Source organism: Rattus norvegicus, chromosome 9 (assembly GCF_036323735.1).
Source record: "Rattus norvegicus strain BN/NHsdMcwi chromosome 9, GRCr8, whole genome shotgun sequence".
Taxonomy (NCBI): domain Eukaryota; kingdom Metazoa; phylum Chordata; class Mammalia; order Rodentia; family Muridae; genus Rattus; species Rattus norvegicus.
In genome coordinates, this window is record NC_086027.1 from 47,955,585 (window position 1) to 47,977,738 (window position 22,154).

Here is a 22,154-nt window from a genome sequence, read left to right on the forward strand (position 1 = left end):
AAGGCCAGAAGCTTGGTTCCCAGTGAACTGACGTTCAGAGGTGTAGTACAGTGAAAAGTGATTTGGTTGTGAGGCTGCTGTACTCTGAAGTGATTAAGCCATTCTTGAAGGACTGGATTAGGTCTCTCAAAGAGAGTATTGTTATTAAAGAACATATTTGGCCTCTCTGGTCTTTTGGTTCCTCATTACCACACATGCCCTTTCTGCTCCTTCATCTACTATGTTGTAATGGAGTTGGAGGATATCTGCTAGATGCCAGCACCATGCTGTTTGGAATTTCCAGTGACCAGAAGCACGAGACACATAAAGTATAAATCCCAGAGATTCTGTTATAGCAATAGCAAACAGATCAAGACAACAGTTGACAAGGTAAATTTGACAAGCCATCTTGGTTAAGATCCCAATAGAGCCATTTGGTCAAGAGTCTGCACAGCTGGGCCGGAGGGGCAGCTGTTCTAATAATACTTCACTGTGGGTCTCAACTTCCTTATCTTCTAAAAGAAGGGCTTGAAGTATGAGATCTCTTCTCCCAGTAGGCTTCCAGCGTTACACAGTTGCATTGTTACTTATCCCTATATATAGTTACACAGTTACTTATTCCTAAGACTGAAGGATCCTAGAATTTCCATCTACGAGTTAAGGTTAAGTGCATTTTAAACTCCTTTCCTATTCCCTAGGCAGGCTGATGAGCTACTCACTACAGTTAATAGAAGATGACTATAAAATGACAAGATTCCTTGTAATCGCCTCCTATATTTGCATATAGGAGTACCATGCAACATTTTGGCCTATGCCATCAAGTTGCTGGCTTCACTGCCTCTAGGAGTCTAGATAAAAACTAACATTCCCACTATTATGTACATGGGCATCCCCCAGAGATCCAGCCAATCACAGGGCACTCCACACCCACAGATCCAGCCAATCACAGGGCACTCCACATCCACAGATCCAGCCAATCACAGGGGACTCCACGTCTATAGATTCAACTAATCAGTGATCGAGAAATATACACCCAAATCCTGCACGTATGCTGGGCATGTAGAGAGCATTTTCCTGTTTCTCCCTAAAGAGTGGAGTGTGGTAGCCACTTATCACTACCGCTGTGTTATGGAGTAATCTAGAAAACATAAAGTACACGGTGAGAGGATGTGGGATGCTCTGTAACATACTTTGCGGTTAGACCTGAGGGAATCTGAGAATCAGTAGGTGTAGCTTTCTGCAAGGGCATCCTGAGCCGGTTTCTGTGGGTGCTGCTGGATGGCTGTGCTCTGCCTCCCAGATGTAGGTAAAGTGTCTTTAGGATCTAAGGTTGGCCTTTGGGACACCCAGCTTCACCATCACAGAGAATGCAATATGGTTCTCAGAAATGACACTGCCCCAAGAGAATCAAAATTCCATAAACCTCTCACTCCAGCTCCACCTTCTCTGATGGAGCCCTTCCAGCAAGGCTGAGCCTGCTTTCCCAGTGAACTGTGCTCAGAGGCAGGACAGAGCGGGTGACTCAGGGGCATGGAGGCAGTCCTTGTGGACAGAGAAACTCCATCGGAAACTTAGCTCTGATATTCTCTCAGAATTTCTCTCTTTTTCAATGAAAGAGAGGCAAGTTGGAGCCTCCCGGGAGGTGGGCCATTAATTAGACATTAGTACCCAGAACACTGTGTACTTGAGTTGGTATCTAGGAGCAAAATGTATTAGGGACCTTGGGATGACAACAAGAGATACAAATTTTAAAGAAATACTTCATTAAGATTTAAAAAACCTAAAAGATAGGCTGTTCCTAATGGCCGGCCAATACACCCACCAACTTCCGCATCCCCAGAGTAAGGACGGCTACCAGTACTCAGAACAAAATGCAAATTTGAGCTCCTTGGCCAAAGAGTAGGAGGAAGGCCTGCATTACACCAAAACAAGGACATAAGTCTGCCTCTTGTATTGCCTCTCAGTTGGCATGCGTTTTTATTTGTTACTTCATGTTGTGCTCTTTGGCTGCCATAGAGGCACTGTGAGAGTTTCAGGCCTGTTTCCAATTGTGTTCAGGTTAAAGAAACTTTCCTGTTGAGCTCTCATTATAGCAGGTTATAAGCAAAGGGCCTTACTTGCAGGCTGTGGTCTTGATTCTGAGGGGGTCCTCATTAGTAGGTCTGTGGTGATGCTTGCTTCCAAACTCTGTTTCTTAAACACGATTACTCCCTTGGATGTCACATCATATTAATTATTCATTGACTAACTTTTTCCGGCAGTAATTAATGAGATAAGTCACACAATGGAAACGGTGGTAAATATGTAATATAAAGCAATTACTAAAGTAGTAATTTTCATTCATAATTATTCTAATTACACGGGAGCCAGCTTATTTCAAGCCCTGTCTCCACAGAGCTTCTTTCGAGCTTCTGAAACCGTTTCCAACTCGGGAGACTCTTTCCCACTCTACACTAGTGAGCAGGCAGAGGCGTTCAGGCAGATGGGTAGCTGGAAGGTATTAGACGGGACCTGGGCCATTTGGAAGGTTGGGATCTCGGGAGCCTGGTTTTTAAAGAAAGACAAAGACAGAAGAAACCTCTGGCTTCAGCAAGATCAGCTAGAAACCTGTGCAGTCTTAAAGGGCTCTGCATCAGACATCTGTCTACACATACACACACACACACACACACACACACACACACACACACACTCCCACATACTCCCATACACACACACACACTCCCACACACTCCCATACACACACACTCCCATACACACACACACACACACACTCCCACATACTCCCATACACACACACACACTCCCACACACTCCCATACACACACACTCCCATACACACACACACACACACTCTCCCACATACACACACACACACTCCCACATACACACACATACATACCCCCACCCACACACTCCCATATACACACATACACACACACACACACACTCCCACCAACCCCCACCCATACACTCCCACATACACACACACACTCACACACACACACACAAACACACACACACACACACACACACACACACACACACACGGAGAGAGAGAGACTCAATAGCATAAGCTGGAACTACAATGCTTATTCTATTAGTTTGTCAGTTATGGTTTTGCCTGGGGTTGGCAATGAATCCCAGAATCTCAGACACCGTCTAATGTGGAGCCTCCCCTCCTCTCCCCTCTCCCTTTTCTTCAAAGAGGAAAGTCAGCCATAAAGGAAACGATGGGAAAACAGGACATTCCGATCCCTTCAAGATCCCAAACTTTTTCTTTCTCATTTTGCTTTTAAAGCCGCACATTGACTATTTTACTTTGTTTTTAGAATTTGTGCCTATGTGTGTGGGTATGCGCACAGAGTGCCCACAAAGGCTATGGGATCCATTGATGCTGAGTGATAGGGAGCTGTGAGCTCAGTGCGGGTGCTGGGAACTGAGCTTAGTCCCCTGGATGGGCCTTACACACGCTCACCTGCTGAGCCATCTCAGCCCGTTGACTCTTCCTATGTAATTTCCAGCCAAGATCAAACAGTGTTACAGGAAATTCCCTTTTTGATGGTATTTGAATTGAAAGGTGGTTGTGTGGGATTGCCAGATGAAATGCAGGACACCTATTGAGACCTAATAGTTACATATTGGATACTAGGCAACATTAAGATGCCATTTATACCATGAAATTATCCATTGTTCATGGCCTTTGATGGGCCACCTCTGCCAGCCTCAGGTCTATGGCACTTCTTGCCCATCCCAGGTCAAAGCACATGCAGCAAAGCAGAGAGCAGGGGATGGAGATGACTGAGCAGGGAAGATGAATGATATCCAGAAACTGTATCCTTGCTAGTGACCATAGCCTGTGGGTCGTACAGCAGGATTGGAGACAGAATGACAGGCGAGAGGATTAATTACAGTTAATCGCAGACAGGGAACACAGGTCCTTCACTGTATTTTAGAAGCAATTTAGAAGCCCTTTGTAGGGGATGGGTGAACAGTCAGAAGACAGAAGTACCACAGTGGTAAAAAAAGCCACAAAATTCAGGGTCGATGTGCTTCTCTCAGGGCTTCCGCATAAGTGGCCACTTTCCTACTGAAATAAAACCTGTTCCTGATTTGATGACTGAAACACCCTCTGGCTATTTCTGACTTCTGAAGGGGTCACAGGAAGAGGCTACAGTGTCTATAAAGAAGAATGGAGACAGCTGTGGTTCAGCCCAGGCGTGCAGAATGCTGTTACTAAGGCGTCTGCCGGCACAGCCACTCCCACCCTGGGCTACAGTCTGTGGTGCTCATACAGTCAGACAAGGGAAGCTGCTATCAAATTGGCAATGATGTTGGCATTTAATGAGAGCTCACTGTAATCTTCTACTGAAAAGAAAGCTAGTTCTGCACACCCGGGCTCCACCTCCCACACTCTTGCTTCTTGGAGTATTTTATTCGTATACTACAAAAAGGTAGATAATTCCTTTGGAAAACAAGCTACCTCCTTTACACCACATGCATTTATTTGTGTGCCGGGGACTGAACCCAGGCCTTGCAAGTGCTTTACCCCAGGCTACACCCTGCCATTGCAATAGACTGAGCTTGCCTTTGAATGTGGTGTGCAGGCCAGTGCCCGGGTGCCATTAGTTTGTTCACTGAGAATTGAAACAGTGTATAGCTTGCCTTTGAAAATGTGGTGTGTGGGAGAGTGAAGGACTGCTGTTGGTTTGTCTATTCACTGAGAATTGAAACAGTGTCTATAGGATGGTACCTCCTCTGTTCTGAGTGCTGTAAGAAATACCACTCAGTGAGTGGCTTCAATAAGACCCTCAGTTCTTGCACTTCTGAAGGCTGTAAAGCCCAAGCCAAGGTGCTAACACACTCATTTGATGGCAAAAACTCTTTCTGGCATGCCCACAGCTTCCTCAGTGTGCCTACACAACTTCTTCCCTGTGTATGCTTTTTAAGATCACAGGAGCTCCTGACTGTATTTGAGTCTAATTACCTTCCAAAGTTCCCCCCCCCCCAATACTATGAGACTATGGGTTAGGGCTTTAATGGAAGACTTTGTGGGGGTCTGGGAGCACACCAGTCCTCAGCTCACCACAGATGCAGGGACTTGTAAGGCTGACCGTCAAACCAGGTTTCACTGCTGACCCTTTTGGAGGCTACTCCATGGCTGGGCACCCCAGAAAGACCAGGAGAGGATCTCCTGAACATACTCATCACCAGGTGAAGGGGGAAGTCTGCTGATGTATGATAGGAATCATTGAGAGGCATCCAAAGGGAAGGTTGGCACGGGAAGGGTGATTATCAGCTAAATCCTACAGTGGGATCAGAAAACATAAGGCCACCTATAGGAGCTACTGAAACCTGTCACTGTCACGCGGAGCTTAAGACATGGTCTTCATTGTTCCCTGGAGAAGTGAACCACGGTACTAGATGACAGATTCTTATTTTAGAATTTGAGAGGTTGTCATACTTCAGCAGCCATACCACCGGGAATGCCATAGTCAAGGCATGTAGGTTCTGATTTCTCTATAGTCTTGCAGATGGTTTGTGCACGTTTTGAAAAACCAACCCCTCCTCCCATGATGTGTAATCTCACACTGGTTTACCTACAGAGGGGACACCATCTATACTTACTCAAGGGCGGAGCCATGAGTCTGGGTGCATGGGGGTACATGTGGCTACTATAGCTTTCAGAGCCACAGAAGCCAAGGGTGCTGAGTCACATAACAGTCTTTTGGGGGATCCAGGCCTTGTCTATAATTTATCAGCTACTGATCTCCTTGACTATTGCTGCCTTTAGGTAAAGAAAACGTGCCAGGCGGTCTGCAGGTCACCAATATGGCTACAGTTGGAAGATTAAAGTCTCTGTGGAGGCAGGACTTTAAACGGGCTGGAACTTCATGTAATTAAGATAATTCTGGACAGAAATAGCCACTTTAGTGATTTCTTGTACATGACAATATTTACTATGACTGTGACTTTGAACCTTCTCTAATTACTTACAGTTAGAGTGGTCCTAGGTTGGAGGGAGTAGTGGGAAAAGGGAGTCTGGGAAGGGAAAGTGTTTGAGGCTGAAGGAACAGCGTGTGCATGTGTATGTGTGCATGTGTATGTGTGCATGTGTATGTGTGCATGTGTATGTGTGCATGTGTATGTGTGCATGTGTATGTGTGCATGTGTATGTGTATGTGTGCATGTGTATGCCTGTGTGTATATGTTTGTAGGTGCACGTGTGGATACGTATGAAAGAATGAATAGTTCTGCGGCTAAATCACAAAATGGGCCTTGGTTTGAAGGGGACCTAGGAAACCATGTTGGCTGAGTGCTTATTACCGATCCAAGATATCCAGGGAGCTAAGGGGTTTCCACTGCTCTGAAGCTTCACCTTGTTTTGCTAGGGCAAGAAAGTTGGAGTGGGTGAAGGCTGGTCTCCAAAGCAATGATACATGGGTGTGTGTACATTTTGAAAATCTGATGTATATTTGAATACAGTTTCTTTCATTTCTGAGTACCGGTGAATAGATACTAGGCCTCCAACCATCTGGAAGAAGAAAAATTTCCAAGAAACAGAAATCTTAGCAAACAGTATTGGCTTGCATCTACTTCCTTCCCCATCTAAATCTGTCTGAGCCCAATCAACACACCTTTCAAATGCTTCGTCATCTCTCACTTTAAGCTTAGAGCATGAGAAGATGGCTGACATTCTTGGACCTGCTCACTTGAGTGTAACAAGGCTAGGCGAGGGACGTTGGACCACATGAATCTCCAACTGACTGCACCTTCTGGGGTGGAGAATGGAGCAGCCCTTGTCCCTGTGTGAAGCACCCAGGCGTGTGACTCAGGCTGGGCTGAAGTATGCACTGTGTTAAGGGAATAAGTAGGGTGGAGAGGGAACGGAGCCCTGGGCAACTAGGCTGTCGTGAGCCAGGCCTTCCCCATCCAAGGCCACATGTCCCCTGCAAACCTTGGCCCCAGCAGACCCCACCCCTTTCCATGTCCATTCACTTTGGGTGCAAGTGACTCGACAGTTTGAAGCTCTAGTTTCCCATGTGCAAGATTTGGACACTAACTCGTGCCACAGAAGGCTGGCTGTTGATGACACGGCATGGTGACAAGAAGGTCCCTGTGCACAGGCCCTGAGACAACCAGCATGGCACACCAGGAGGATCTACCATCCAGAAGGCACATCGTCAGAGAGGGAGGGTTAACGACGTGCTTTGTGTCCGTCTTTCCTCCCATACCAGGAACTCGTGTCCTTTCACAATTACATAAGATAGCTGGGACAGTGACTCAAAGGAAACCTGGCGCTCCTCCGTGTGCCCTCTCAGATGACTAACACCTCAATTTGCAGTGCCCATGGAGCGGGGCTATTTGCCTTGGCTTCTCTTAACTCTAGGACCAGGCAAGCTGAACGGGAGAGACTGTCTCAGTTGAAAGATGAAGAACTGTGACCTCGAGTGGCTCACTGACTCACTGGCTGTGAACAGGGTGAACAAAGCCAAGAAGAGGCAGTGTGTGTGTGTGTGTGTGTGTGTGTGTGTGTGTGTGTGTGTGTGTGTGTAGCTGCAGGGCCTCAGACTCAGCCTGGGCAGGTCTTCAGAAAGCGCTTTTTCATCTGCTACACCAGGGCCAGCAATCAGGCTGACCTGGCCTGTGATGTTTAACAGGGGCCATGGCCTTGGTGGAGCAAGAACGTTTCAGCGTTTTAGCCGAACTGACTACAGTGAGTGAGCACAGTCACACTAGATCCCCTCTCTGGAAAACGTACTCGAAAGGAGATGGGAAAATCATAGTGGGCCAAGGGGGCAAGGCTGAGAAATCCACTGGGAATTTGGTAGATCAGATGGCTGTTCTAAAACATCTGGGATATACTCTGTGGGATGTATCCTGCAGGGACATATGCTGCCCAGGGACAGCAGAGGTGGGTACTGTATGCTGCCTGCCAGGGTGAAGACATGATGAGGCTGCCAGACACTGGCTTAGGAAGCAGCACAGGGCAGGGAGCTGGGCAAAATGAGGAAGGTCAGACTGCCCCAGCCAGTGGGAGCACATTAACCTTCCGTGGCAGCAGGGCAGTGCAGTGGCTCTAAATCAGTCAGTCATCAAAGACCAGCTAGCCAGTGCAAGCGGCCAGCACTGGGCCAAGGCTGCCTCAGCAATGGATGAAAGAAGCAGATCCCTGGGAGGGAGGACTTTCGGAGAGGGTCAGGCCCTGAGTTCAGAGCAGCAGCTGGCTGAATGAACCGTCAGGTCTAACAGTCCGTGTGACTTCAAGTTCAGAGACGATTGGCCAAAGGCCAGTTCTGGGAGGGAAGGACAGTTCTGAAGAAGGTCCTGTCTGCCAGGCTGGTCATGCCAGAGAAAGAGGACTCTGTGGGCTCTGAGATGTAAAAGAAAACCAAGCCAAAGGAACTGGAGCCATATTTTAAGTAAACTCCCATGACAAACAGGTTTTTGAGTTTTGAACAAGACACAGGCACAAAAAAAATTATAACCCCAGACTATCAAACGGCTAACACACCGCTCCACGAGTTTCCTTAACTGGCTTCCTGCGGCACTGGCATGGACGGGAGTATTCAGAAAACCACATGGGTACTTAAGATGTAACGTTTTAGAAACTCCTCTTGTTAGATATGTGATTGGTGAGTTGGGGAGATAGCTTAGTTGGTCAAGTGTTTGCCATGCAAGCCTCGGGAGCCGAGTTCAAAGCCCTAGCATCCATGCAAAAAAGTAAGGGGGGGGCGCAGGGGGAAATCAACCAGGTGCTGGCCAGCCTGCCTAGACAAACAGAACCTCAGGCTGGTGAGGGATTCTCATTGCAAAACTTGAGGTAGACAGCTCATGAAGTTGTCCCCTGGCCTCCACACACACATGAGCTCACACTCTCATATAATTTGTTACTCTGGGGTCTGTCTCCTTCGGGTTTAGCTCAGTTTCCCAGCCCAGGGTCACCGGGACTGATAGCATAGGCTGAAGTTTGCAGCAGGTAGGGTTTATATGTTATCGTCTTCACTAGTGGTCAGTTTAAACATTCTAAAATACCCGGCCAGTAATTAGCAATTAGTAACTCATTCCCCACGGGACAGTAAGTCCATAATCAAAGCAGTTTGTCAACAAAGTTCAGGCAAATGTCTCTTTCAGGAGTATATAGTTGTAAAAACTCTCTACTTTTCAGAAGATAGCCGTGACACATAGTTACACAGTAGCTCCCCCTCTTAGCCTTTGCCCCGAAATGCCACGTGTACTATTTGGTGTCAAGTAAGTGTTAAATGGGCCACGAACATTAGACACACAGAACACCCACTACCCTTGGCTTAGAAGGGACAACCGCAGGGGTATTAGAAGGCACAGGACTTGGTGGCCAAGTGACAAAGAGTAAGCCAAAAATAATGCACAGGCCTGTGATTAGAATATCCCGCTGAGGGCAACTTATCGAAGTGCAAGGATGTGTGCGACAGGAAGGGAACGCAGTGTAGGATGATAGTGTATAAAAATGAGCAAGTGCAGTGTGTTCCAAATGCCCTATCACTGCAGCCTGAGGACCTGCCTCCCTCTGCTCCTTTGCAGAGTCTCCAGAACAGGGACGCGCATGGACAAGGGGTGACAATTGGTCGTGCTACTTCCTTGTCACAGTGGCTGGGGGAGCAGGAGGAGCGGAATCAGGCTCTGCTTTAGCCCCAGTCCAGAAGGCTGGGGTCACTTCTAACCCTGTTTGAGGAGGCGAACAGTGCTTTGATGGGAGCCCCAGAGCCTCAAACCCACGAGCGGACACCGATCTCCTGCTCTGTGGATGAGAGAAGGCCACCTTGGGACTCTTGGAGCACCAACACCTCCCCCCAGATTCCTGACAGGAGAATGCTTTCTGACTTCAGTTCTTTTTCAGAGTCTGCAGTGTATGTGTGTGTGTGTGTGTGTGTGTGTGTGTGTGTGTATTCAAGTCAACATGTAAAACCTGTTGTTTCTCATATACCTTACACCTTATAGAATATATTCTATATTCTGAAGGTCACTTGAGATGATGTTTTAGCTACATGGTTTTATAATAAGGTTTCTTCCACCTGTGTTCCACAAGTCCTGGCTTTTGGGGCGTTTTAGAACTGAGAATTTTTAGATTAGGGATCTCGGTCTGTATCTGCTTTTTACAACTGTAGATGTATTTATTTATTTATTTATTTATTTATTTATTTATTTATTTATTTATTTATTACTATGTAGGGTCCACATCACCCATTTTAACCGTTCTCCACACGTCAGCCCGGTGGTGTGAGGTGCAGTTGCGTCACTGCACAGACGTCATCACCACATTACTCTCTTTAGAGAAGACAAAGTTCCAGCGCCCATGAGCTGGGGGCTCTCAACGATTGTGGACATCAACTAAAAGGGCAAAAGGACTTTCACCCCAGGACCCTCCTGCTGACCCCTCCCTGGGCAGACATCAGGTGACAAGCCTGTATTAATTCTCAGGCACTCTCGAACCCACTAAACCACCATAAAGGGTAATTAGTAGCTTTATATAAACAATCCCTTATTTATTTACTCAGAAGACTAACTTCTTCCTTGGCTCTCTTTTGTTGTGTGAAATACATGCTTGGGACCTTTTAAACTGTGTATTATTTACCTGACAGGACTCAATGGTTTCTCTGGAGCCATTTAGTTTTATTGTGGAAATTAGTACTGGGTTGGGGGGAGTGTTAGAGCTGACTTCTAGACTCTCTAGCCTGTGCGCTAGCCTCTTGTTAATGTGGTGTTAATGTAGCTGACTAGGCTAATAGCCACCCTAGGGCCGTGAGGGACAATTATGTGGCTTCCCTGTAGGAGAAGGGAGGGTAGAGGGTCTCCCTTTGTGAGCTCTGATGGATAGATATCACAGGGCCCTGTTACAGACCAGAGAGACTCAGCACATGCGTGGCCCTGCACAGTGGTTTTCAAATAATGAGGATTATTTTGCTCTGCAGTTAAGAAAACCAGGCTAGCTCTTTTTCTGACCACTGGGAAGAGTTTCAGTACATGACCCAGAGGAGTCTTCCAGATGGCTGAAGTGAGAGGGTGGTAGAGACACGAAGGGCAGCCAGGCATGCATCGGAGGCCTGAATGGGCCTCATCTAGGATGCTGGCTTTGGTTACTCTGGGAGTCGAACAGGCTAGATCAGTGTGAGACGCAAAAAATAAACAAATGAATACGTTTTGAAAAGGAAGAAGACATCTTCCCTTGGAAGACAAGGCAGTTGGAGGAAGCGCTGTTCTGTCCCTCAGACCATGTGGAACTGGTTCTAGCCTCTCCCTCGTGACACCCTGCAGCCCGACCCTGTTCATATAGATGGTTCTTGCGCTCCACTCCTGGTCATGATCACTGATGAGATTATCCTTCAGGCCACACTTAACATGCCCATCGGGTCTCCTTCTCTGACTGCTTCACACACTCGGCCAAGGTCACTGAATTCCTCATGGCCTGATGGGGGCAGGGGCTTTCCTCCCGGAAGTGGCTGAAAGCGTCAACCCTGGGGTGGGAGAGCTTGTCCTAGAGCTCTGAGGTGTGGGAGAAAGTTGCCCGAGTCTATTAATGGAAAGCCGGACGCAGTAGGATTTTAGGGAAAGGGTTTTAGGATACGAAGGAAGTGGAATCCTATTGACAACAGCCTCTCTTTATGGCCCTAATGTTAAATCCTTTCTTCCTTGCTGGGATGGCTATGGTGAGGATTAGGTGAACAGTAGCAATGGAGCCCTCAGTGTGCTGACACACAACTGTTCTAAGAGGAACACTGAGTGTGCTAGCACACAGGACCGGTCCTCTCTTTTCCACATTCTGTGGGGGTGGGAGCCACGGGCAGTGGATCTTGGTATTCAGATCCTCTCAAATGGTGCCTTTACCCAGCGTCCAGGTTCAGAACTGTACATGTTTACTGAATACATTGGCAGACCAGAAGGGGGCATTTTAAGTCTTGTCCTGATACAAATCACTGCAATGAGAGTGGGGCGGGGCTGCAGGCACTACCTGACCTCATCTGGTGCCAGAAACCTCCTGATGAGACTGCGGGATTTCCTCCCCGTCAGTCACTGGATTCTAACTTACTCTAACTCAAATGCATTGAGCAGTTTACTGTGACGGTCTTGCTTACCCCGGGACTGATCTTACGTTGATTGTTCAATATTTCCCTATCCTTCTATCCATATAATAGCTGATCATGCTGCTTGACTCTCAAGCAAGCTGGTACCTGCCTGAGCCCCCCAATGATTAGTCCCTCTGCATCAACTTCTCCCCTCCAAGGTGCTCTATTGCTGACATGGAGCCAGATTCAGAAAGTTATTTTCTGGGGTTGGAGATTTAGCTCAGCGGTAGAGCGCTTGCCTAGCAAACGCAAGGCCCTGGGTTCAGTCCCCAGCTCCGAAAAAAAAAAAAAAAAAGTTATTTTCTACTTTATGCCCAGAGTTGCCTCTGCAATCACAAACTACTAGTTTGGTTCGTCATTCATTCATTCATGCATTGATTCATGCATGTAGTCATTCATTCATTCATGCATTGATTCATGCATGTAGTCATTCATTCATTCATTCATTCATACATTGATTCATTCATGTAGCCACTCATTCATTCATGTGTTGATTCATTGATTCATGCATGTAGTCATTCATTCATATCATGCATTGATTCATGCATTGATTCATTCATGTAGTCATTCATTCATTCATGCGTTGATTCATTCATGTAGCCACTCATTCATTCATGCACTGATTCACTCATGTATTCATTCACTCATTCATTCATGCATGCATGTACTCATACATTCATTCATTTATTCACCCAATAATTTTCTCCCTCAACTCCCAGGTAATGTCCTGGAGATGAAAAGATGTCTAAGACAGCAAGATCAAGTGTGCAAAAGGTGGCCAAGCCTATGGCGAAGGTCTCTGACCGGTTCCAAGCTGATGTCGAGAGGCTGGCAGAGTGCACTGGTCAGACCTGGGCTAGATCACAGCGAGGCCATTTGCTTCCGAGTGTCCCCTGGTTGAGTGGTTTAATTTGCTCATCTTTTTTTTTTAAGGTTCCGTGTACCTCTCAGGACTTTCTGGAGATTATAAAATGATACAGCTTCTAAAGAGTAACGCTACCGTTTGGAGAAAGACCATAGAACACAGGCCACAGGGAGAGCCAGGAACAACGTGACACTTTAACCCCGTGAGTTTAACACTTAAACGTGCCCCATCTCTTCTTTTTGATGCTTAGAGAAGGGATCACTTGAGTGACCAAGATAGCTCAGCTTGGCAGGTGAAAGTGCTTGCCCTTAAGACTGATGATCAGAGTTTGTTCTCCGGGATCTCTAAGGGGCAAGGACAGGACCCTCCTCAGATTGAGGACCTTCCTCAAATTGCCCTCTGACCTCCCCAGACACCCAGTGGCACGAGTGCTGCCCATAGTAAGTGGATGAAACGTTTTTTTGAAGAAGGGAGCAGTTAGCAGTGCACCAGAGCTGCGTGCGGTCCTCCCTCACAACAGACTGAGCAGAACAAAGCCCAGGGGTACACTAGTGAGCTGGGGGCTCTCTCCAGCACACTACACACCCTTGGTTGAGCTGAAGTGGATCCTTGGACTGGAGGGGGCAGCAGAAAGCAGCTGGAATAGAATCCCCTGCTGAGCCAGCCCGTGCCCGCCCCTCCCCCTCTTCTCTCAGTACAAGTTTGATCTTGTTTCTGGACACAGACCATTTCACACTCGGCTCTGTAGGTGGAGGTGAAGCTCTCTTAATTGTAGGTTATTTGTCATCGGCTTCATTTCCGTCTGTTCTTCCCCATGGAAAATAGGACTCCGGGCAGGAGATTTATCCGAGAAGGGGAAAACGGAGAGCAGGACCAGGTCTCTCTCCTTGTTGGCCCCACGTCCCTGCCTCTGACTGGCGGGGGGCCCTGAGAAGAGCACATCTCAGTGGTGCACTTCATCCTGCGCTGCACCCCACTGAGTACCACATGCGCTCAGCGAGGCTCCGAGGAATAAATGAATAAATCCGAGGCAGTTGTTTGGATTTCAATATAAATGGATCTTGGACCTGAGAATCTGCCAGATGGGCAGACAGGTTATAGTCTGGTGATGTGTCTCCAAAGCTATAAAAATGTAGCCATGGCTGGGAGTTGCACGCTGACATTTCAGAAAATGATTATATGCACAATTTAAGTACTCGGCCGTTCCTGCCCTCTAAGTGCCGTTGCTTCAACGGCTGCATTTGGTATTGGCTTTCTCGAGCCTTTTTTTTTTTTTTAGTCAAGTGAATTTTTTTCTCAGCCCCTCATATTTCTAACGGAGCGTGATTTATTCATACCAAATTATGCTCCATTTTTATAAAGCCCGGGTTGCTGCAAATGATGCCTGAGGTTCCACAGAAAATATTAATTCCTGATCTGCTGCTATAAAGCATGCCTTCTCTCGTGCAGTGGCTCCGTCGCCCCAGGACAGATGCAAGCAATCTCGGGGTATGATTAACTTCTTAGTCCTGGCAATCTCCTCGAGCTCCTCTGGCCGCAGACTTCCAGATTGACCTCCAGCTCCTCTGCAAATGAGCAGTCGCTCAGATTGATAAATCACACGCATCCTTCTTCTGATCAGGGCTGTCGGCTATTTACCACTTACAGAGAGAAGTTCATCATAGTCAAGGCTCCTCTCCGGCTGCACACACACCCTGCCTCTCTAACGGCCCTTGCATATTCTCCGAGCTACTGATAATGAGGTAGCTTCTGCAGTGCAGAGTCTCTCTCCCATCTTTGTAAAGGAACCGACCATCCGTTTCTTCTCCCTCCCTCCCGTCCCCATCAAATGCACAAGAAGAAAAAGCACGCAGATTATAAGGACAGAAGCCTGTGCAAAGTGTCATCTATTAATTGGCTGATTTGTCACCCGCCAAATTTTGCCACCTCTTCCTGCCCTGGCTGCCTGTGATTTTCATCCTTTGGGGACACCATGGGGCTCACATTTCTCAAAAAGGTACAAGATATCAAATCAAAACAAAACAAAAAACCCAGTCAGGTGTATAGAGAAGAACGAAACTGGCCCTGCCCCACCTTCCCACAACATGTCTATCCTGTCAGCTCAGGGCAGGTCCGGGAGAGCTGGCTGGAGTCCAGCTTCTCACTTTGCCTGGTGTTCTATGACTTCTGTGACTATGCGAACTGTACTGTAAGCAAAGCCCACTGCTCTGGACAGTATATGAGGTGAGTCTTGGAGTTAGGCAATAGCTATGTTGTTACATCTGCGCTTTCCAAGACTGTCTATTGATCACGAGACACCCCCCCCCCAAACTTCATGTGCCAGTGCACTGTGGATGGAGCATGATGGAGAATGGCCAGGGCTTTTTGTATCTGAGAAAGTCAGACGAGGGCTAGTGAGTGGCTCAGCGGGCACAGGGGCTTGCCACTAAAGCCCGATTCTGAGTTTGATCTCTGAGATCTAAGTGGACGTCATGGTTTGAGGATGCTCGGCCCAGGGAGTGGCACTATTAGAAGGTGTGGCCCTGTTAGAGTAGGCTTGTCACTGTGGGCCTGGGCTTTAAGACCCTCATCTTAGGGGATTGGAAGCCAGTCTTCCACTAGCAGCCTTCAGATGAAGATGTAGAACTCTCAGCTCTTCCAGCTCCGTACCTGCCTGGATGCTGCCATGTTCCCGCCTTGATGATAATGGACTGAACCTCTGAGCCTGTAAGCCAGCCCCAATTAAATGTTGTCCTTATAAGAGTTGCCTTGGTCGGGGCTGGGGATTTAGCACAGTGGTAGAGCGCTTACCTAGGAAGTGCAAGGCCCTGGGTTCGGTCCCCAGCTCCGAAAAAAAGAACCAAAAAAAAAAAAAAAAAAAAAAAAAAGAGTTGCCTTGGTCATGGTGTCTGTTCACAGCAGTAAAACCCTAACTAAAACACTGGAGAAGACTGGTTCTTACAAGTTGTCATCTGATCTCTACACATAAGCATGGAAACATGCACATGTGTACACACACACACACACACTCACACACACATACACACACTCACATTCACTCTCTCTCTCACACACACACATTCACACACACACTCACTCACACACACACACTCACACACACATACACACACACAAACACACACACATTCACACACACACTCACTCACACACACACACACTCACACACACATACACACACTCACATTCACTCTCTCTCTCACACACACACATTCACACACACACTCACTCACACACACACAAACACACATTCACACACACACATTCACACACACACACTCACTCACACACACACGTACATGCACAGTGTAAGAAAGCTTTTTAATAAGCTACAAGTGTTTCTTCAGTGAAGAAAAGATGTTTGAAGAGATAGATGCATTACATCTTTTAAAATAATATTTATTTTACTTTCCTGAGTATGGATGTCTTGCTGGCATGCATATGTGTGCATCATGTGCATGCTGTTGGATTCCCTGGAACTGGGGTTCTAGATAGTTGTAAGCTACCATATAGGTCCTGGGAATTGAAGCTAGGTCCTCTGTAAGAGCAACAAAAGCTTTTAACCACCTGGGCATCTCTCCAGCCCCCAAGATGTTTTTAATTTAACTAATGAATCACACCAAGTGCTAATGTATCAACATATCATGCTTACGAATGCACACAATTTAAAATTTACAGTTAAAAGATAAATTTCCTTCAGAAGGCTTAGCCTATATTATAAAATATTGCATTTGTGTTAGGGCACCTCCTTTAAAAAAAAATAAGCAAGCCAGGGAAATTCTGAGATATGAAAGGATGGAAAAGAAAAACCTTCGGTAGCCTCATAACCACTAATACCCCAGAGCTTGAGAATCCCAGCCAGCCTCAGGACAAGGACTCAGCCCTTTCTCTCTCCTATCGCTGGCCTTGATCACATGTCAAAGCCACAAGGGTAGTTGTCCTTCTAAGTGACCTTACAATCCAGATCCTCCCACCAACCTTGTCGGCAAAACTCTGTTTCTTCATCAGTACACGGATGCCACCCTTGGTAAAATTCATGGGCTACTCTGAGAGGAGTGCAAATGGTTGGGCAGATATGTTGGCATGGAATGCCTAAGGAAGGGCAAGGAGCCCATGGTGGCACGGTTGGGGCCAACTGGGCTTCTCTGCCCAACTCCAGAATCACAAACTTAGAAAACACATCAGATCTGAACATGTTTGGTCTTTTGGGTAAAAAGGGGGGAGTGCCATGGAACTGTTAGGAAACTTTATAGATGGAAGTGAGGACAGGTAGAAGACACAGTTGAGGAGGCCAGCGGGATCCTGGAATTTGAAGTCTGATAGATCATGATGGTTTACACTGTCAGCTTGATGGAATTTAGAATTACGTAGGGGGCTGGCCTTGAGGGACTACTGAGTTTAGGTTAACAGTGATGGGAAGACTCACCATAACTGTGTGTAGCATGGTTCCGAAGGCTGGGGCTCCCAGAGCAGAGAGAAAGGAGGGAGGGAAGGATGCTGTACTGCTGCCACCTGATTCCTGACTGAGGACAAAATGTGACTGGCTGTCCCAATTTCCTGTCATGATGACCTTCTTCCCATGAGCCCAAATGAACCCTTCCTTCCTTAAGTTGCAGATATTTGGTCAAGGCTACAAGTGATTGATAGATTACCTCATGCTCTAAGTAGCTGCCCTGGGTAGCCCATGGTCAGGGAGGTCAGTTTCATTGCAAATCTGTAGTTATTCTGACAGAGTGTTAAGCAAATCATACAAGGATATGGACCAAGGCACATACCTTCTTCTAAAAATATTTGTTTATTCAAAATACTAAGTAATAGGATAGAAAAACACACCCACTACATGAATAGTTACTATCTTCTAATTAAAAAATACCTGAAAAATAATGAATTAATGAATCCAAAGAACTCAGTGGGTGTTTTTAAGTCCTGATTTTGAAGAAGGACTTTTATAATACTTTTTTCTTTATTTTGAAAACAGGATCTCACCATGTAGTCTTGGCTGGCTTAAAACCCAATTTAAGTGCTAGGTATGGTGCACCCCTTTAATCCCAGCACTTGGGAGGCAGAGGCAAGTGGATATCTGTGAGTTCAATGCCAGCCTGGTCTATATAGCAAGATCCATGCCTGTCTGGCTACATAGCGAACCATCTCTAAGTGACTCCAGATGCTCTCCCGTATGTCCTGGATAATGAAAACGGAATGTGTCTGGAGAGGGAGGAAGTGGCACAATTCCCCATGAGCTAAACAAGCCGACCACAAGATCTGAGTTTGCCCAAGGCACACATCGTCACTGACACATAACTTAGAGGGGTGTCCGACCTGGGCCCACAAGCTGCATGTGTTTAAAAATGGCTACCAACACAACCCGGCACCAAACCCAGAAGTCACTTTAGAAATGTCTTCATTGTAACTCAGTTATTTGGCTCTTGAGCACAGATTTTTGTCATAATGTTGTGTCACAATGTCAAAAGGCTGGACACACCTGCCCGAGGGCTTGTATCTCTGAAGTGGCGCGGCACTGAATTACCAAATGCAGAAGGAGAGAAATAAGGAAAGGGTAGCTATCTAGAGCAGTGGGGTTGTGTGAGCTGTCACCTGGAAGTGAGCTGAGTTCCTCTAATTTTGAATAAAAACCTTCTGGACTGAAGAGGGCGATGGCCTTTTATACTGGGGGATAAAAAAATGGTGACCACTGGGACCCTGGCTTCTGGGCTCCGCACCAGCTCGACAGGTTCTAGTGAGAGGTCAAAGGGCTACTCATTAAGATCCATCCACACTGGCCTCCCAGGGCTGACTCCCTGAGAAGAGGCCTTTGATTGTGTCAGTCCTTGTTTCTGATGCAGCCTATCTAATTTTAGAGGGAATGCCCATTTTCCTAAAATACGATTTGACCCATTCTGACAGAGGTTGTCATGATGCTTCTCGGTGTTTATACACATGAATTTTTATCAAGCATGCGTTTTATATATTGGGAACTTCATCTAAAGGGTGTAAACGAGTGGTTTGTAGTCTATCAGCAGGGTTGTAGAAACACTGATCTAATATAATATCATAAGTTTTTCATTGCCCTCCAGAGAGGACATATTGTATTCACAGTAAGGGTCATTCTGTTAAAATCTGGATTTCCCCTGATTTTCAAAGCATTTGACTGAAAGACTTTTACTTCCAAAGAGAAGGCAAAAAGCACAAAGAAATACGTGTAGAAGAGCTTGGACCCTTGGAAGTGCCCAGAAGCACTGCACATGGGGGGTTTCTGAACCATGCAGCAGCAGCAGCAGCAGCAGCAGCAGCAGCAGCAGCAGCAGATCGCTGCTCTCCCAGCATGCATGCTTTGGTGGCTGTCCCTGGTGAAAGGCTCTTAGTTGAAGTAAGCAAACAGGAGGTGCTTTCCACCTGTGTGCTCCAGGTAATTCATGGAAGTGAGGAGCTGCACCTTGGAGGAGTGCTGGACTGATCTGGTTCAGTCAGCAATTGCTCATTCTCAAAGAAAGTCCAAAGCGGGGGCAGGCAAAGGCTGGCTAGACCATACTGACATTGTGCCAGTCAACTCAGAGGGGCCTCCCACTGAGTCCAATGCCATCGCTTCTCAGGGATCTTGTAGAGATATGTAGGGAGTTCATCTGACTCCTGACAGAGCACATGCGTGTGCACTCTCTCTCTCTCTCTCTCTCTCTCTGACTGACACACACACACACACACACATACACACTCACTCACACACACTCACGCACATGTCTTGGTCTGTTGTAGAAAAAGCAGGGCGTGAGTTTTAGCTTGTGAGTTTTCCTCAGGTTTACGACTTCTTCAGTCATACAAGGCAGGACAATGTGGGCAAGCAACAGGCAGAGGTGTAGAGTCAGGCAGGAGAGCATGAGTGACTGGCTAATATGCATACAGCTCAAGAGAAAATCGTACTGAAAGGCAGAGTCCTCTGGGTGAACCAGTATGGAAAGAACTGAGAAAACACCTCACAATAAAGAAATGAGCTTGGCTCGCAGCCAGTTCCAAAGTTCAGAATTTACCGCACCACTCAGGCCTCCCCGCTAAGATTCCCTCCTCTTGTTTCCCGGCACAACATGGGATTCTTCATACTTTATGTGAAATACAACAAGGCGAGCTTCGCAGTAGTAAACCCCACGCACGCATGACAAACCCAGGCACGCGGAATGTTTAACATCCCGGTTCGCAGATTCTTTAGGGACAAAAATCCGATCATGAATTATATGCCACAATAAATAGGGCTCAATGTTTCATAAAGCAATTTATAGTTCATAAAAATGACAAAATGTACCTGTCAGCTAGAGCGCGGAGAACCGTTCTCTGGGCTGCCTGCTGGAAGAAAGGGGTAGAGATGTTTATTTAATATTCTGACTTTTAAATTATGCGCTCAATCAACACTTTTAAAAAAAGGCATCACACCACACACACACATTTTTGTCAAGCGGCCAAATTTTAAACCGTTAGCAACATAGTAGAAAGCCCCGCTATGTCATGAAAGGAAGGTTCTAGGTTAAGGGGTGCTGCAGCAAGGCATGTTTGCCAGTAGGGGGCAACTGTGGGGGAGGTGCTAAGTACTTCTCCCTGGCAGTGTGGGCAGTGTTTCTCAGGAAACATAACAAAGACCTGAGTCATTTTTTTTTTCTACCACCTGAAGTGAATTTTCTATTGTTTTAGCTTCCTTTCCTGTAAGGAAAGGAAAACTTCTAACTTCTTGGGCAAATCTGTGCTGGTGTGTGTCTGCTGTTGTGCATGTGTGAGTACAGTGGGGCACACCCGTGGATGTGTGTGCAAAGGCTAAGGAGGGCACTGGGTGCCTTTCTCCATTGATACCTGTCTTATTCCCTTGAGTCAAGGTCCTTCACTGAACCCATAGCTCTTCATTTTGGGGAGGCTGGCTGGCCATCAAACTCCCAGCATCCACTTGCTTCTGTCCCACTCCAATATATATTGGAGGTTCGAATCCAGGTCCCCAGGTTTGCATAGCATGCACTATTAGTGTGCATGTGTGTGTGTGTGTGTGTGTGTGTGTGTGTATGTATGTATGTATGTATATATATTTTACATACAGGTTGTTTTTACATAAGTGTTAGAGGTTTGAATCCAGATCCCCAAGTTTGCATAGCATGCATAGCCACTGAAGATATAATTTAATTGTTTTTTTAAATTGTTTTCTTTCAGATTTACTTATTAAAAGTTTCTGCATCTGAAAACCCGATCGTTGACTGGACAATCACAAAATATTATGGGGTTATTGATATTTTTAGGCACGACAGTGATGTTGTGACTGTGGTTTTGTTTGTTTGCTTAAGAGTTTCTTGGCGACCCAGGGACAGGGCTTGTTGGGCAGAAAGCTTGCTGTGTGTGCAAACCCAAGCACTGTGGTTTGGAACCCCAGGGCTTCTGCGAAGATATGCGCACATGTGTATCTTAAGCCCAGCCTTGGGAGGCAGAGGTCAGTGTGCTCCTGGAGTGTAGTCCTCAGGTGGACTATCCCAACTGATGAGCTTCAGACTCAGTGAGAGACCCTGACTCAAAAAATAAAAAAGGGGGGGGGATACTTCAAGACGGAAATGCAGCAAGCACGCCGACTAGTCATCAGCCATCTAACTTATGTCTGATCTGAAACGAATTTCTCCTGATGGTGACCCCTCACCACCACGACCTGCATTTGACCCCTCTGTGCTTACACAGCCCTGTGTGGGCTGACTCTCCCATACTGACTCTCCCTTGGTTCTCACTCAGGACTGCTCTCAGCAAGTCTGCGGCCTCCTTAACCCTTTCTTAGCCACTCTGTAATTGGTCTGTGTGGATCCAAGAGTTGACATTAGCAATTGAGGCTGGAATGAAGGAAGGAATTTGAGATTGCTGATGGCTACCTACAGGGCAAAACTGAGAGCAAGTTGCAGCCAAGGAGACAGCTGTGTTTTGTAAATCTCTGGCTACCCAATAAGTTCTGACAGTGTGGGAAGAACGAAACATAGCAAGGCTGGCTGAGGAAGACACAGCACATGGAGGAGTGCCTGCACACGCGTGTGCACCCCGCATGCGAATGATGAGGGCCGGGACTAAAGATCCAGTCTGCACTTAAAGTCTATTCACTCTCTTCTCCCCAGTCTCCAAGGGTTCCTCTTGTTGACTTCTCCGACTGGTCATCAACAGTGAGAGTTGATGTGTCAATGGCTGGAAAGTGACTTAGAGAATGCAGGGAATAA

The 22,154-nt window shown here is 46.7% G+C and overlaps 1 protein-coding gene across 6 annotated transcripts in view; it reads right to left on the bottom strand.

The window, feature by feature from the left end:
* Positions 1-22,154, bottom strand: part of Aff3 (ALF transcription elongation factor 3) — a 457,478-nt gene that overhangs the window by 60,682 nt on the left and 374,642 nt on the right. For 5 of the 6 annotated variants that reach the window (NM_001413892.1, XM_039083846.2, XM_063267370.1 and 2 more), the window contains one exon: positions 20,234-20,274. In NM_001413892.1, coding sequence (NP_001400821.1) covers positions 20,234-20,274 — 41 coding nt within the window. The remainder of the gene's footprint in view (positions 1-20,233; positions 20,275-22,154) is intronic. The other variant, XM_039083844.2, reaches the window with a different exon arrangement.